This window comes from Marmota flaviventris, chromosome 17 (assembly GCF_047511675.1).
Source record: "Marmota flaviventris isolate mMarFla1 chromosome 17, mMarFla1.hap1, whole genome shotgun sequence".
NCBI lineage: Eukaryota > Metazoa > Chordata > Mammalia > Rodentia > Sciuridae > Marmota > Marmota flaviventris.
In genome coordinates this window covers 43,015,007-43,027,016 of record NC_092514.1, presented here as the reverse complement: position 1 = coordinate 43,027,016, position 12,010 = coordinate 43,015,007, and the positions used below count along the sequence as shown (strand labels likewise).

The 12,010-nt window shown below is 33.2% G+C and overlaps 1 protein-coding gene across 1 annotated transcript in view; it reads left to right on the top strand.

Annotated features, from left to right (window-relative positions):
* The window catches only part of Brip1 (BRCA1 interacting DNA helicase 1), a 155,211-nt gene that overhangs the window by 13,977 nt on the left and 129,224 nt on the right, over nucleotides 1-12,010 (top strand). The window contains exon 5 of the mRNA XM_071602934.1: nucleotides 133-228. Coding sequence (XP_071459035.1) covers nucleotides 133-228 — 96 coding nt within the window. The remainder of the gene's footprint in view (nucleotides 1-132; nucleotides 229-12,010) is intronic.

The window sequence follows — 12,010 nt, the reverse complement described above, 5'->3', positions numbered from 1 at the left end:
ACAAATAGTCTTTTTAGTTAAAAAAAAAAAAAAAGAACAGAAAACTATAAACAGCTATTTTGGCCTTTAAGAACAATTAGCCTGTCAAACTTTGTGTTTTTATTAAACTTCATTTTGGTTCTGTGTTTACAGATTAGAAAACGTCAGTGTTTTGAAAAGGAAGCATACCATTTAGATACACCTGTTTCTTCAGCAAAGACTGTAAAACCCAACTCTCCATTAGGAAAGGTAAATGCTTTTTCTCCACAAAATATATGTGTTTATATCATTGTTTAGTTTAAAGAAGGAAAATTGTGGACTTTTCTAACTCCATTTTTGTAAAGAGTGAAATTCATTAAGGAATAATGAAAAACAGGTTAGAGGTCCTAAGTACTGTCACATGTGTGTTTACTAATGGTAAACTATCCTCTCTGTGCCTCAGTTCTTCATTTATAAAATGAAAAAAACTGGACTCGAGAGATCTGGAAGTTCTTTTTCTTGTATATTCTAATGTTTGTGAACTCCAGTTCCCTAAAGTTCTTTTAGGGCAGCAGTTCTTAAGGAGTAGACCAAGCAACTCCAGAGATTCCTAAGGTTTTTTTTTTTTTCCTTGTGATCTGTGAGATCAGGAGTATTTTCATAATAATATGAAGATGTTACTTGCCTTTTTAATTGTTTTGATATGCACTGGTGGGGCAAAAGCAGTGATAAAACGGTGGTGGTAAAATTGTTGGTGCCTTACTACAAATCAAGGTAGTGGCTCCAATCTGTATTAATAGTAATTTTCTTCATCTACATTTAAAAAAAAAAAAAGTCAGCTTCATTTAAGAATGTCTTGGATGAAGCAGTGAAAAATGACTAAGTTTATTAAATTTCAGGTTTTGAATTTTTTTTTTTTTTTTTGTACTGGGGATTGAACTAATGGGTGCTTTACTACTCAGTTACATCTCCAGTCCTTTTTAGTTTTCATTTTGAGAAAGGGTCTCACTGAATTGCTCAGGGTCTCACTGAGTTGCCAAGGCTGGCCTTAAATTTGTGATCCTTCTGCCTCAGCCTCCTGATTTGCTTGGATTACAGGCATGGTGCCTGGCTTGGCCCTTAAAATTTTTAGCATTTTATGTGAAAAAATTACTGGTACCCATAAAACTCTCACATCCAGAGGCAGGGTGGATATCTTGAAGAAACGCACTTGTAGAATAGTTTGGCTTGTGAGCTAAACTAGCCACTTTTTTTCATGGGACATCATTTTTACCTGGGGGGGGATGTAATTAAATAGTTATGGTAACTCTTGATAATAAAGTGAGGTTGATAAATTTTGAACTTCGAAGTAAAAATTAGAATTTTGAAAAATATGTATATACTATTGTGACCTTGGCAGCTCTCTGGTACTTTTAAACTTTTATGATGAAATTACAACTTCAGTTTTGTTTTTAAGTTTAGTTGTACTTTGTTGATGATCTTTTTTTTTTAATATTTATTTTTTAGTTTTTAGGTGGACACAATATATTTATTTTATTTTTATGTGGTGCTAAGAATCGAACCCAGTGCCTCATGCATGCTAGGCGAGTATGCTACCACTTGAGCCACATCCCAGCCCCTGTTGATGATCTTCATGGAAACATTATGGTTAGAAAAATCAACTAGATGCTTCTAGAATTAAAATGTTGAAAATCATCATAATAATAAGCTATATGAATGACTTTTCCCAGGTTTTATTGCTTTCTTTCATGCTACCTTATTTTTTTCATACCCTTAGTATTATCTGAATTTATTTGTTTACATGTTTATTATCTATCTGCCCTGTTGGAATGTAATGTCAGTCTTTCTAGGGGCTGGGATTGTGGCTTAGCGGTAGAGCGCTTGCCTCGCACGGGTGGGACCCAGATATGATCCTCAGCACCACATAAAAAAATAAAGGCATTGTATTATGTTCATCTACACCTAAAAAATAAATATTAAAAAAAAAAAATCTTTCTTTTTTCTTTTTTTTTTAACTGATTTTATTTTTTAAAATATACAACAGTGTAATGTATTACAACTCTTGTTATACATATAGAGTGTAATGTCAATCTTTCTCATACCTATCCTAGTACCTGAAGTAGCATATGGCACATATTAATTAACCAATAAATATCTGTAGAATCTTCTTGAATTCTTACAATGTCTTGAAACAGGTACTATTGCTATTATCATTTTGCAGATAAAAGGAAGCTTAGCAATAACCTGCCTAGTGTCAGAAAACTGGTAAATAGTAGAACTAAATTATCCTGAGGTAGTGTGATATTCTAGTAAATTTTCTAATCACTTTGTTATACATTCTCACTAAAATGCCTCTTAGATGGGCTGGGGTTGTGGCTCGGTGGTAGAGTGCTCGCCTCACATATGCGAGAGGCACTGGGTTCGATCCTCAGCACCACATAAAAATAAATAAATAAAATGAAGGTATTGTGTCCAACTGCAACTAAAAATATTTCAAAAATGCCTCTTAGAAGTTCTGGAGCCATTTAAACAGAGTTCTAACATCAAGGTAAGGAAAGAAATATATAGGAATTTAGGGATTTAAAAATCAAGCGTAGAATAAGCTGTGATTGTTTATGGTAGAGATACAATTTTTTTCTTAGGATTTTTAAAAATTTTATTTTGTTTTTGTTTTCTTAAAGGGATAGGATTCCCTATATTGCCCGGGCTGGACTTGAACTCCTGGGCTCAAGTGATTCTCCCACCTCAGCCTCCCCTGAAGTATCTGGGACTTCAGGCTCATTCCACCATGCCAGGCTAGACTTTTGTTGTTGTTGTTAAGTTGTATGAACTCTGGAATCAGACTGATTGGTTTATTTATTTTTAAATTAAAATTAAATATAGTAAGGGTCTGCAATATGTTTTGATATACATATATATATATATATATATATATATATATATATATATAGTGAAATTATTAATAAAGTCAAGCTAATTAATATCCATCTCATCACATGGTTTCCATATTTTTTGTATGTGATGAGTACACCTACTCTTAGCAGATTTCCAGTAGACAAAACAGTATTATTAACTATAATCATAATTCTATTGACTAAATCTCTAGACCTGATTGATCCTACATAACTGTAACTTTGTACCCTTTGACCAACATCTCTCCAAATCCCCCACCTCTTCACCTTTAGTAGGGTCTGTTCTCTGCTTCCATGAGTTTGACTTTTGTAGATTGCACATTCCAAAGTGAGATCTGGTAGTATTTTTCTGTGTCTGGCTTATTTCATGTATCACAATGTCCTTCAAGTTCATGCATATTGTTGAAAGCAACAGAATATCCTTTTTTTTTTTTTTAAAGTCTGAATAATATTGCACTATATGTTGTATATTCATTTTTTGATGGACATTTAAGTTGTTGCCATATGATGAGATTGCCTGAGGTGTTTGTTTGTTTGTTTCTTTTTTTCTTTTGGCGCATGCTAGATTAGCACTCTTCTGTTGAGTTATACCATCATCCCCCTTTTTAAAAAAAAAAAAAATTATTTTGAAACAGAGTCTTGCTAAATTGCCCAGTCTGGCCTTTACTTTGCAATCCTCCTGCTTTATCTTTCCGAATAGCTGGGATTACAGATATGTGCCATTACTCCTGGCTGAGACTGCTTTAATCATAAGCTCTGCTTTTTATTATCTGGGTAACCTTGACTAGGTTTTTAAACTTTTGGCAAAGTGCTTTAGTTTTCCAATTTGTCAAAGGGGGATAATAATAGTGCCTATCTCACAGGCTTTTGTGAGGATTAAAGCTAATATATACAAATTTCCTAGCATATACCTGACTGTTTTAGAATTTGAGTGGCAAGTAATGGTAGAAGTAGTTGCAGCAGCAAATATAGGTTAAGTACTCATTATCCAAAATTTTTTGGATCTGTAGTGTTCTGGGGTTTGGATTGTTTTCAGATTTTGGAATATTTTTGTATGCATACGGGTTGAATGCTCTTCCCTGAAATGCTTGGAATCAGAAATGTTTCAGTTTTTGGAGTTTTTTGGATTTAGGGATGTTTGCAAACTTTATATTTTATAGACTATGCAGTGAGGTATCTTGGAGATGGGCCCAAAGTCTAAACATGAAATTTATTTGGGTTTCATATGTACTACATATACATAGTCTGAAGGTGATTTTATGCAGTATGTTTAGTATGTTTGCCTTTTGACAGTGACCTATCACATGAAGTCAAGTTTGAAATATTCCATTTGTGACATCATGTTAATGCTCAAAAAGTTTCAGATTTTGGAGCATTTTGGGTTTCAGGTTTTTGGATCAGGGATGCTCTGCCTGCAGTTCATATTCAAAGTTCTTTACCTATTGCTAATAAAAGATATATAATACTGATTAATAATATTACATATTTATAATTTTTAAGTGCTGTTAAAAGGTATTATATTATTATTGATGGTATCAATAAATATAAATTTTGAGAAGTTAATTTTAAAGTAAAAAGAAATTAAATGTTTATGGCTGAAACCTGATTCTAGACCACTTGACCATAAGCAAAGTGCTGTGTTCTTGACTGATCTTTTTTTTTTTTTTTATTGGTTGTTCAAAACGTTGCAAAGCTCTTGACATATCATATTTCATACATTAGATTCAAGTTGGTTTTGAACTCCCAATTTTACCCCAAATACAGATTGCAGAATCACATCGGTTACACATCCACATTTTTACATAATGCCCTATTAGTAACTGTTGTATTCTGCTACCTTTCCTATCCTCTACTATCCTCCCTCCCCTCCCCTCCCATCTTCTCTCTCTACCCCATCTACTGTAATTCATTTCTCTCCTTGTTTATTTTCCCATTCCCCTCACAAACCTCTTATATGTAATTTTGTATAACAATGAGGGTCTCCCTCCATTACCATGCAATTTCCCTTTTCTCTCCCTTTCCCCTTCCACCTCATGTATCTGTTTAATGTTAATCTTTTCTTCCTGCTCTTCCTCCCTGCTCTGTTCTTAGTTGCTCTCATTATATCAAAGAAGACATTTGGTATTTGTTTTTTAGGGATTGGCTAGCTTCACTGAGCATAATCTGCTCTAGTGCCATCCATTTCCCTGCAAATTCCATGATTTTGTCATTTTTTAGTGCTGCGTAATGCTCCATGGTGTATAAATGCCACATTTTTTTTTTATCCATTCATCTATTGAAGGGCATCTGGGTTGGTTCCACAGTCTAGCAATTGTGAATTGTGCTGCTATGAACATCGATGTAGCAGTATCCCTGTAGTACGCTCTTTTAAGGTCTTCAGGGAATATTCCTAGAAGGGCAATAGCTGGGTCAAATGGTGGTTCCATTCCCAGCTTTCCCAGGAATCTCCATACTGCTTTCCAAATTGGCTGCACCAGTTTGCAGTCCCACCAGCAATGTACAAGAGTACCCTTTTCCCCACATCCTCTCCAGCACTTGTTGTTGTTTGACTTCATAATGGCTGCCAATCTTACTGGAGTGAGATGGTATCTTAGGGTGGTTTTGATTTGCATTTCTCTGACTGCTAGAGATGGTGAGCATTTTTTCATGTACTTGTTGATTGATTGTATGTCCTCCTCTGAGAAGTGTCTGTTCAGGTCTTTGGCCCATTTGTTGATTGGGTTATTTGTTTTCTTATTGTTTAATTTTTTGAGTTCTTTGTATACTCTGGATATTAGGGCTCTATCTGAAGTGTGAGGAGTAAAACTTTGTTCCCATGATGTAGGCTCCCTATTTACCTCTCTTATTGTTTCTCTTGCTGAGTGATCTTTTTTTTTTTTAAAGAGAGAGAATTTTAATATTTATTTTTTAGTTCTCGGCGGACACAACATCTTTGTTTGTATGTGGTGCTGAGGATCGAACCCGGGCCGCACGCATACTAGGCAAGCGCGCTACCACTTGAGCTACATCCCCAGCCCCAAATACCTTGATCTTAAGCCAAGTATTTTGATTGATTTCTCCTTTTGGTTATGTATCATGTTTACATGTTCATTATTAATATTATGGTCTTCTCACTAAGTATAAATATCTATAGTATAACTATATCTTTAGCTATGTATGTATATCTTTTTTTAAAAAAAAATTTTTTTAGTTGTAGATGGGCACAATATCTTTATTTATTTATTTTTATGTGGTGTTGAGGATCGAACCCAGTGCCTCACACATGTGAGGCAAGAGCTCTACCACTGAGCTATAACCCCAGCCCCCTGTATGTATATCTTTATACAGTTTTATTTTTATATCAGAAATTACATGTATTCTTCTTTGGCTTTAGGTGATATGACTCTCAGTTTCTATAGAAATACAATGATTTTTTTATGAGTGGGTAATTTATTACTCATAAAGAGTCTTGGCTTCTAATAAATTTTTTATAAGTTTGAAGATTTATGAAACCTCCTGAATCTCCCACCCAGTATAGTAACTCAAATGATAATGTTTAATTTGTGTGACACAGAATGAGTTTATAATGAAAAGCACATACACATAAAGTAATTGTACATGCTTTCTGAATGGGTATATAAAAGAACCCCATAAATTCTTAAGTAAAATGGTTGGTATTATGATTTTATTTTTTTTCTTGAAACAGAAAATTAGAATAAGTAATTATAATTGAAATAATCATTACAAACTACATATGTATATATACACATATACATACAAATATATACATATATGCATATATATACATACACATATATATGTGTATATATAGTGTATATAGTCTTAGTGAGTATGAATGTTTTTCCCTTTTGTATTTTAATGAATTATCATTAAACACAGTGAATATCTTATGGTGCTCATCATTAATAATACATCTACTTTTTCAGATAATTAGGACTAATCATCTCTTTGGACAGGAAAGATGATAGGGATATGAGTAAAGTTACTTTATTTAAAGAATGAGATCTGGGGCTGGGGATGTGGCTCAAGTGGTGGCGCGCTCGCCTGGCATGCGTGCTGCCCGGGTTAGATCCTCAGCACCACATACAAACAAAGATGTTGTGTCCGCCAAAAACTAAAAAATAAATAAATATTAAAAAAAAAATTCTCTCTCTCGCTCTCTTAAAAAAATTAAAAAAAAAAAAGAATGAGATCTTTGGGTATCATAGAGGAGTAGTATCTTTCCTTTTATGAACTTATTTTGGTTTCTGGTATACCAGAGGCCCTAGTTTTAATCCCTAGCACAGGAAAAAAAAAAAAAAAAAAAAGAAGTGGTATCAGTACAGTCTCTTATTGAATAGTCTTCCAGTTTCCATTTCTTTTTTTAAATTTTTGTTTTTTAGTTGTTGATCAACCTTATTTATTTACTTATATGTGTGCTGAGAATCAAACCCAGTGCCTCACACATGCCAGGCAAGCGCTCTACCACTGACCCACAACCCCAGCCCCAATTTCCACTTCTTGTTCCCTTTCATGACATTTTAGATTCATTTTTTCATATTGATAATTCATGTCACAGATATAGTGAATCATCAGTTTCCATGTGGTCAAAATATTGTTAAAAATTATATTTTTAAGAATAATTAATGTTAACATTCTGATATTTTGTTTCACCTCATTATTTTCTCTAGGATTTATATTTTTAATACATTTTCATAATTGGCAAGGTATTCTTACACATGCTTATGTCAACTTTTAATTTGTTCATAAATATTTATATTTGATTTTATTAAAATCAAATTAATAATTTATTAAATAATTTGTTAATTGGGTGGATATTTAGATTTGATTTTATGTAACAGCATATTTTAATTATTATTGCCTGGTGTGTAGGAGAAACTTGGGTCCAGTAGAGTGCGCTGTTGACCTTCTGATAAAATGATGGTGGGAAGACCTTGGACTTTTTCTTCCTTTCTCCTCCCTCCTCCCCTTTCTTTATTTCTTTCTTTTTCTATTTAAGATGTTCTCTAGATTTTAAAAGTCATTCTCTCATAGTTTTAATTTATCTTTATTTAAAATAACTCATTAATATAATTGCATATATATGGTAATGGTGATATGATGCTTACTGTCTGCCAGATACTCCTCTAAGCACTTTAGAAATATTTTTATTAGTACATTTTAGTTATACAGAATAATGGGTCTCACTGCAGCACATTTAGCACTTTAGCAATACTAGTTCACCTAGAAAATTCAGGTTCATATGAGAATGCTTATTTGTTAAGCTCTTTTAACTTTTCTTTGGGTTTCACAGTTTTCAAAATAAAAGAATTTAGTTCTTATGGTGTCAATTTTTCCCTAGTAATACATGAGAAAATTCAGGCACAGAGTATTTAAGTAATTTGTTCACATCACAAAGCTGATGAGTATAGGCTGGATTAAAACACAAGCAGTCCTGGGACTGGAGTTGTAGCTCAGTGGTAGAGCGCTTGCTTGGCAAGCATGAGGCCCTGGATTCAATCCTCAGTGCGGCATATAAATAAATAAATAAAAATTAAAAAAAGACCCATTGACAACTAAAAAATATTTAAAAAACCAACCAAACAAACAAACAAACCAAAAAACCCACAAGCAGTCTGGCTCTAGGGTCCTTTCAATCACCCTAATATTCTACCTCTGAATAAATTCTTTCAGATGACCTTTCGGTGAAAGTTCATTTTTATATTGTTACAGGTCATATTTATGCAGTACTGTGTGGATAATTTTGATATTTCTTCTTTCAGTCTCCCAACACTCAACCCTTTTTCCTTACAATACTTAACAAAGTTTGCAATTATATTTATCTGTAGGTTTAACTATTTTTTTTTGTTTGCCTTATTGCCAGGCAGTCCTTAAGGATAAGTGTTATGTCTCTCTCACATTTTTATAATCAGCATCTAACACAAGGCCTGAACTTAGTAGGATACACATATTTGTTGAATAAATAAAGCATGGTTTAGCTGGGCATTGTGGCGCATGCCTATAATCCCAGCAGTTTGGGAGGCTGAAGCAAGAAGATCATGAGTTCAAAGCCATCCTCAGCAATGGCAAGGCGCTAAGCAACTCAGTGAGACCCTGTCTCTAAATAAAATATAAAATAGGGCTGGGGATGTGACTCAGTGGTCTGGTGCCCCTGAGTTCAATCCCTGGTACCCCCCCCCCCAAAAAAAAAATTAAAAAATCAAGAATGGTCTAAGTTAGGGAAATGCACAGTTCACCCCTAGTTGTAGCTTATAATTTTTTCTCAGATCCATGTACTTGAGGTAATATGACAGTATGGTTAAATTTTTTTTCAACTTTCTTCTGCAGTACATTTTAAATGTATTTACATACAGAAATAAAGGACTGAACAATGATTTAGGGACTAAAAGGTAAGTTGATATTTAATATAAACAAAAGATTAGAAACAACTTTTATGTTTTGTAGCTACCATCGGAGCAAGTTGTTAAATAATAAAATAGTTGAAGTATTATAATTATTCAAGGGAGCAAAATTTTTGAAACATTATATTTCAGTCACTTTAAAATAGTAACCTATATTTCTTAAAAGTTAATAATAATAGTATGATGACAGATTTTTGATATCTATATTTGTGCCAAATAATTTATATGTTCTCTCATTTGTTGTTTATATCAGCACTGTGAGGAAAATAGAGTAAATATTAGTATCATCTTGTAGGTAAGAAAATTGAAGCCAAAAGAAATGAGATGCTTTGACCATGGTCATACTGCAGGTAAATGGTGAAAAAATGATTTGAATAAAGTTCTAAAATTGAATGAATATAAGTTCGTGGATAAATGAGGGAAAAGGGAGGAAAAGGTTGGGAATTTTTGTTGTTAGCTGATAATGAAAAAAGCAAAATAATAAGAAAATAAATTTTATTACTCAATACATATGCCATTAAAATATCTTAAGTAGTCAATCTATGATAGTAGAGAGATTGTTTCCATTTCCCCTTCTGCTTCCTAGAAGTAAACAATACAAACTCATGAGACTCTTTTAAAATTCTTTTTTATAAGTTTACAACATACATTTTATTTTTCATAATTATTTTATTGTTTTGCATTTAGCTTTGTTATTTATAGGATTTATTTTTGCTCTTTTTATATTCTAAGTTGTTATTTATGTTTGGATTGATTCCTAGACTTTTTTCTCTGTAAGTTATAATTTTTTTCCAAAATATATATGTATGTAGTTCTACATGGCTTCAAACATAAAAGCAACAGAACCCTGCCTGACTTCTGTTCTTTACCACCTCCCATTATCTGAAGTTGGTGATTTTTCAATCATCATATTTTTTTTAGTCTGTTATTTATCTATTTTTTGAAAATAACATTCTTATTCTGCTTTTGTCTTGAATTTTTGGTTTTAGAGATGTTTTCTATTGTCTTCCTACTATCCACCTTTCTCTCCCTTAGACTCCCAATATTTGATGTTTACATTATTTTGTAAGCATTATTCTGTAAACATATCATTCACATCTGGTTATAGTTCTTTCCCCAAACCAAGATTTATTTTTTTCTAGAGCTAATAGTTGTTCTATCCACTTGTAACTTTTCGTTCCTAAACTGTTAAATAGAACTTAAAATCTGTGCATCCATTGGACACTCAGTATTTAGTGGGAATAATGAAAAAAATTTTTTTTGATGTTGAACTTATTTTTATATTTTTTAATGACATTGATTTTTTTCTGAACACAAAAGTGTTATCGTGTGTGTGTGTGTGTGTGTGTGTATGTGTTTGTGTGTGTGTATATTATGTGTATGTCCCTGTACTGAATATTGAATCTGGGGGCTCTCTACCACTGAGCTACATCTCTATCCTTTTTTCTTAATATTTATTTTTTAGTTTTAGGTGGACACAATATATTTATTTTATTTTTACATGGTGCTGAGAATCGAACCCAGTGCCTCATGCATGCTAGGCAACCACTTGAGCCACAACCCTAGCCCCCCCCTTTTTTGATTTTTTTTTTTTGCCTTTATTTTATTTGTTTATTTTTATGTGGTGTCGGCGATCAAATCTAGTGCCCCACCCATGCTAGGCAAGCGCTCTACCACTGAGCCACCACCTCAGTCCCCCCTATACCTTTTTTTAAATTTTTTAATTTTGAAACAAGTTCTCCACAGTTTACCAGACTAGTCTCAAACTTACTATCCTCTTGGCTTGGCCTGTAGTCACTGGGATTACAGGCATGGTGTTTTTTTCTTAGAGAAAATTTGGATACCATCAAAATATATAGTTAAGTTTTTACCCTTAATCTTAATTCAATTACCCCCTTGTTATCAGCCTCTATTATTTTGCCTGCTCTCTATTTTTACATATTTGCGAGCACGCGCACACACACACACACACACAAATCGTTATCCATTGCTGTGTAACAAAACATCCAGTAATTTAGCTTACTAGTTGGGGGGTCAGCAATTTAGGCTTGCCTTACTTAGCTGGGTGTTTCTTATGGATGATCTCATCTGTTCTGCTTATGTGCTGCAGTTAGCTGCAGATCAGGAAGGCAGCCCTGCTTCAGGGAATTGACTGTTAGTTTGATTGAGACTTTGAGATACCAGTAGCATTCATCATCTAGCAAGCTAATACTAGCTTATCTATGTGGTGGTTCCAAGAGTCGCAAGAAAACAAACCTTAAAGTGCAAATGTCTTTTGAATCTCCATCTCAAGTTTGCTAATGTTCAGTCACCAAAAGCAAATCCCATAGCTAAACCCAGATTCAGGGGGTGGAGTTCATGTCTTGGCAGGAAGAGGTTCAAAGTAGCCTTGCTAAGGGGCTTATGTAAAGGGGTTTATGTAATACTAAGTTGGCAAAACTTGCAGTCATTTTGCTATTTTTTCCCTCTTTTTTATTTCACATTTTTTTTTATATATGACAGCGCAATGCATTACAATTCATATTATACTTATAGAGCACATTTTTTCATATCTCTGTTTGTATATAAAGTATATTCACTCCAATTTGTGTCTTCATTTTGCTACTTAACATACATTACAAATATACTTTGTTCTTACAAAATTTGGATAATAGTTATAACTCATTTTTCACCTAATATATCATTTTTATAGTAAAGGCTTTTAAAATTCAAGTTTTAACTTGTCTATTTTGATGCATA